The sequence below is a fragment of the Bison bison genome, unplaced genomic scaffold, assembly GCF_000754665.1.
Source record: "Bison bison bison isolate TAMUID 2011002044 unplaced genomic scaffold, Bison_UMD1.0 scf7180017864118, whole genome shotgun sequence".
In the NCBI taxonomy this organism is placed as follows: Eukaryota; Metazoa; Chordata; class Mammalia; order Artiodactyla; family Bovidae; genus Bison; species Bison bison.
In genome coordinates, this window is record NW_011494690.1 from 3,120,958 (window position 1) to 3,127,008 (window position 6,051).

A 6,051-nucleotide genomic window follows, 5' to 3' on the forward strand; every position below is an offset into this window, starting at 1 on the left:
GATGGCATCACTGACTCAATGGAAGTGAGTCTGAGTGAACTCCGGGAGTTGGTGATGGACAGGGAGGCCTGGCATGCTGTGATTCATGGGGTTGCAAAGAGTCAGACATGACTGAGCGACTGAACTGAACTGAACTGATATTTTAAAAAGTCTGTAATTATGCACATACTATTCCAGGTCAGATATTGCTGCCAAAATGAGTTCAAGTCAGGTCAAGTTTTTCCATCAAGTAGGTTTTGAAATCAACTTTTAATTTTTAGGGCTTCTTTGTATTTTAGAGTTGAAGTAAATATTTGAGAATTTGTATAGCCATTGGATTTTTTTCTTCCCCATATGCTTTTGGAAGGTTTATTGCTCTGGTAATGAAGGCTTACATGGCTCTGAAATGAGAAGATGATATTTAACAGTAATGAGGAAACAAAGCCATTTTAGTGCCAGGCTTTGGAGGCTGAAAAGTCATACAAACTCTAAAAATACTTAGAGGAAGTGTTTTTGAATTTTAAAAGACTTTTGTTGGAATGAAGTCTACAGTTTTGTTGTTGTTGTTCTCCTACAGAAAAAAGAGACTGTGGGTTTCTCAGTCAGCCCTCAAGCAGACAGAACATTTCAGTTTTTTGACCACCATTTGATGGAATCCATTGAACTGGGTGATCCCAAAGTGCATGAATTCCTTAGGTTACTTGCACTCTGCCACACTGTAATGTCAGAGGAAAATAGTGCAGGTAAGTGCAAAGTGTGTCTGAGTCTCGTTTTTTAAATAGGTATATTTTCATTGAAATGTTTGGAATTGGAAGGATTTTCTAATCCAAAATACAGCATTGCACAAGGGCTTTACCTGTTACTAGCTTTTCTTTGTATTTATTTGTATACTGAATGTTTTCTAAAAGTATGGAGAGACTTAAAAGAAAAAAAAAATTAGGAACAGTAAAAAGATGAGGGCCTAGATAAACCAGTTAAAAGGGATACTTTTTTTTTATGACTGAACACCGTATTTGCATACAACAGTGCTTAAACTGATCTTTGTAATACTAATGCCAATAATGACATTTTTATTTGAGGATATCACAATGCCTTTAAGTAAATTTTTTTTATCTCTACTTTCATTTATTTCATTTTTTAAGTTCTATTTAAATAGCTATGTGATTTTATTTTAATATTTTCTTAGATCTCTTTGAGGATATTAATTATTCTTAATTTGAAATCTTTTGTTTCCTCTGCTGTTTCATTTTATGAAATGTTGTTTTTAGAGTTCTGTGTCTAACTTTCATGTTGTTCTCAAATGTTTTATTGTTTGTTATTGCCTGTTCTTATTTGTGTTTGAGCATCCCAGTTTGCCTCTTGGTGAATGTAGGTTCTGATAACGGCCTGTCTCCCAAGATTGTTGGGGAGAGTCACAAAATATTGCTCGTCTTCTGGGCATGGAGTTTCCTGCTTCCTGGAGTTCATATGATACCTGGGCTTAACTTATTTTTTCAAATCTAGTGCTAGGATTCTGTGTCAGAACTCTCATTTCAGAGAAAGTTGTGCTTAAGGTCTGGCCTAAAAGAAAGTATCACAGTCATGGACTCCCTTTCTTTTGTTAATTAATTTCTCTAATCCGTATGGGATTCTAAAGCTATTTCTGGCTGTTTTCAGCTTTGGTCTCCAGCCCCAGCATGAAAACCATAAAAGGTTCCTTAGGTGGATTGTGTACTTAGTGTAAAAGAACATTTTCAAGGTTTCATCTTGAGGCAAATATCACTGTAGCCTGTTGTTGGAAGGAAGTTGGCAGGAGGAGGAGCCGAAGTGGTCCTGGCAAGCTTGAGTGGAATTCTTCAACTCATTTTATTTCTAGTGCCCCTAAGATCACTTCTGCTCTTCTCTTTTGTTGATTCTGATTTGGAGAAACTTTGGGCATTGCTTTTAACTCTGTATTAATTTTCTTTTTCAAATTCTTTGAACTGTGTTTTTCTCCTTTCTTATTTATCCATTTATCAAATCTACTTTTTATCTTTTAGACATTTCTCAAGTTTCTGGTTCACTGAAAATATTCATTCCTCTTTTATGGTATCACTACAATTTTTTCATATTGTGATATTTTAATATTTAAATCAATTTTTAATTGGAGGATAATTGCCCTACAATATTGTGTTGGTCTCTACCATACCTCAATACAAATCAGCCATGAGGAAACATATGTTGCCTCCCTTATAAGCCTCTCTCCCACCCCTTCCCACCCCTCCAGGTTGTCACAGAGCACCTGATTTGAGCTCCTTGCATCACATAGCAAATTTTTTACCAGCTATCTAATTCTACATATGGTAATGTGTATTTTCAATGCTACTCTCTTCGTTCCACCCTCTCCCTCCCTCACTGTGCCCAAAAGTCCATTCTGTCTGTTGTGATATAATTAAATGCAATAAAACACAAATCTTAAGTGTATTGTTTAATGAATTTTGACCATTATATACACCCATGTAACCACCTCCCCGATCAAAGTATTAATATTTTCCATCATTCAAGAAAGATTACTCATGTTCCTTTCTAGTCCACATCACCAGCCACTGCCCAAGCAACCACTATCCTGATTTTTATCATCAAAGATGAGTTTTGCCTGTTCTTATAGTAATACTTCATATAAATGGAATCATACAGTATGTATTCTTTTGTGTCTGGCTTCTTTCATACAATGTAATGTTTTTGTCATTCATCCATGTTGTCATATCAATCAGTAGTCCATTTTTTTAAATTTGAGTAACATTTCACTGTATGAATATGTTTACCACTTTTATTCTTCCCCAGCCCTCTGTTCAGACATTTAGGTTATTTTCTAGCTTTGGATTATTATGAGTAAAGCTGCCATAAACATTTTTACGTCTTTAAAAAAGTTAACAAATTTGTTTTTCGTAAATACTTAGGAATGGAAATTGCCTGATCATAGCATAGGTGTGTTTAAGAAACTGCCCAACTATTTTCCAAAAATGGAGTATCATTTTACATTCCTACTGTCAGTATATGAGAGTTCTAGTCAGTATATGAGAGTTCTAGTACCTTTACATTCTTACTAACGTTTTAGTATTATTACTACTAAGTTGTACCTGTTCTCGTGGATATGGACTAATCTCTTCTGCCATATAAAAGCATTTTGAAGTGAAGAGAAGTAAATGTGTGTATCATTTCAACTATTTCAGTTTTTTCCTTTGAGATTTCAAATTCTCGGTGAAGAATTACAATACTAAATAAGGGGAAATTACATTTTTTTCCTCCTTTTAAAGCTCTAATTATAGGATAGATGACTTAAATCCATGTATGTTCAAGAGCACTGGAAAATATAAACCTTACTTACATAAATGTTAGTTATGATAAAGAACAGAACCCAAATCTGATTAACTTAAAACTACATGACTCTATAATTTATAGCTGAGGGTATTGCTTTTATTTTAAGTGAGTGCTCTTTGTTTCATGGAGACATTTGGGAAAGTTGATCTTCTCATTCCCTTTGCCAGGAATTTCAGAAGCAGAGAAGTGGAAGGTACAAAGGCTTCAATACAAGTTTTTTTCTATTTAGGTAGATGTCAATTAAAGAGATAAAAAATTTAGAAAATTTTTCTTATTGCCTTAAAATCAGTCCTTTAAAATTTGTCAAAGCTTGCTTTATGGCTTGAGATGTATTCAGTTTCTGTGTCTTGTGTGTGCTTGAAATAAATGTGCGTTATCCGGTTATTGAAAATGGGGTTCTTAATATATCTACTAGATACTGTGTCTTAATGGTATTGTTTAATCTTCTCCCTCTCTGGATTCTTTTGAGTACTTGATTTCTTGATTAATGAGAATGTATTTAAATCACTTTGGTATAGTGAAAGTGAAAGTCGCTCGGTCATGTCCGACTCTCTGCGAATTCTCCAGGCCAGAATACTGGAGTGGGGAGCTTTTCCCTTCTCCAGGGGACCTTCCCAACCCAGGGATCAAACCCAGGTCTCCCGCGTTGCAGGCGGATTCTTTACCAGCTGAGCCACCAGGGAAGCCACAAGCGTAGTTAGATGCACAGTAATTGTATGTTCATTAATTCTACTTTGTTTTGCTAATGTTTGCTTTGTATATTTAAGATCACATTATTAGATACTAGTTTAGAGTTAAATTTTTTTAAATGAAAACATCTATCAATATATATTTACTCTTTTTATCTCTAGTAAACGTTTGCCTTAAAGTTTATTTTGTCTGATGTTAGTATAGTATAGATGTTTATTTTGTCTGATCCAATATAGTTATTGATGTTTCCCTCTTGTTAGTATTTGCATTGTTCAGCTTTCCATGCTCTTTCCTGCCATTCTTTTTTTTTTAATGTTCTAGACACATCTCTTATAAATGGCAAAATTTTTGAAATTTAAAAGAATATCTAGGTTAACTAAACCAAATCTTAAATAGAACATTTAGCCAATTACCCATTGTTGATGATCAATATGTTTAGGTTCTAAGTATTTAATATATGGACTTCCCTATGGTTCAGTGGTAAAGAGTCCTCCTGCCAATGCAGGAGACACAGGTTTGATCACTGGGCTTGGAGAAGAAAACTGGCAAACCACTCCAGCATTCTTGCCTGGGAAATCCCATGAGCAGAGGAGCCTGGTGGGCTACAGTCCATGAGGTTACAAAAGAGTCAGATACAATTTAGTGACTAAACAACAGCAGCAACAATTTAATATATAATTACTGTAGTTACTGATAGATGTCCTTCTACCATCTTACTTTGTATTTTATATTTGCCCTATCATTTGTCTGCCTCTTCCAGTCTTATAGATTTAGTTCAATTTTATTTCTACTGCCTTGAAAATAATATACTCTTATTTGTATTCTTAGTTAATAGCCTAGAACTTTTAGCATAATTGACTCAACATAGCCTAAGCCTTTGTGAACAAAATAAGGACATTAAAACACTTAAATACTAATAAACCCTGTCCTGATTTATATATTTTCTTTTTCAGTCCCTCAAGAGGTTATTTTTATGGTTTTTACAGTCAGTTTACTTAGATTTACTCATATATTTACTTATTTCTATCTTTAATGCTGTCCAATCACTGAGCTTCTGCTGGTCAAAAATGTATTCTTTAGGATTTCTTTTAGGCAGAAGCTACTGGTAGTAAACTCTGAAAAGCTTTGAAAACAACTTTATTTCATCCCATTCTTAAAAAATTTTTTTTTCTGAAGTATAGTTAATTTAAAATATTGTGTTTAATTTCTGCTATACAGTGAAGTGACTCAGTTATATATACATATATACACACACACACATATATGTATGTATATATATACATTCTTTTTTATATTCTTTTCAGAGTATATTGAATATAGTTCCCTGGGCTATACAGTAGGACCTTAATTTTTTATCTATCCTGTATATGATAGTTTGCATCTGCTAATCCCAAACTCTCAATTCCTTCTCTCCCATAATCTCTCTTCCCCTGGCTCATTTGTATTCTTGAATGATGTTTGTTGTGTGCAAAGGTTTAAGGTGACAGTTTTCTCAGCACACTGAAGAAATTTAACTATATTTTGACTGCTATTTCTGTTACTGCATGGTCAGCTGTTAGTTCAGTTGTGACTTGAAGGTGATCAGTCCTTTCTCCCTGGTTCAGTGAAGTTCAGTCGCTCAGTCGTGTCCGACCCTTTGCGACCCCATGAACCGAAGCACGCCAGGCCTCCCTGTCCATCACCAACTCCCAGAGTCCACCCAAACCCATGTCCATTGAATTGGTGATGCCATCCAACCATCTCATCCTCTGTCGTCCGCTTCTCCTCCTGCCCTCAATCTTTCCCAGCATGGGGGTCTTTTCAAATGAGTCAGCTTTTCGCATCAAGTGGCCAAAATATTGGAGTTTCAACTTCAACATCAGTCCTTCCAATGAACACTCGGGACTAATCTCCTTTAGGATGGACTGGTTGGATCTCCTTGCAGTCCAAGGGACTCAAGAGTCTTCTCCAACACCACAGTTCAAAAGCATCAATTCTTCTGCGCTCAGCTTTCTTTATAGCCCAACTCTCACATCTATACATGACCACTGGAAAAACCATAGC

The 6,051-nt window shown here is 35.3% G+C and overlaps 1 protein-coding gene across 11 annotated transcripts in view; it reads left to right on the forward strand.

Moving 5' to 3' along the window:
* Positions 1-6,051, forward strand: part of ATP8B4 (ATPase, class I, type 8B, member 4) — a 341,749-nt gene that overhangs the window by 247,188 nt on the left and 88,510 nt on the right. For all 11 annotated transcript variants that reach the window (XM_010839511.1, XM_010839512.1, XM_010839505.1 and 8 more), the window contains one exon: positions 557-722. In XM_010839511.1, the coding sequence (XP_010837813.1) occupies positions 557-722 (166 nt within the window). The remainder of the gene's footprint in view (positions 1-556; positions 723-6,051) is intronic.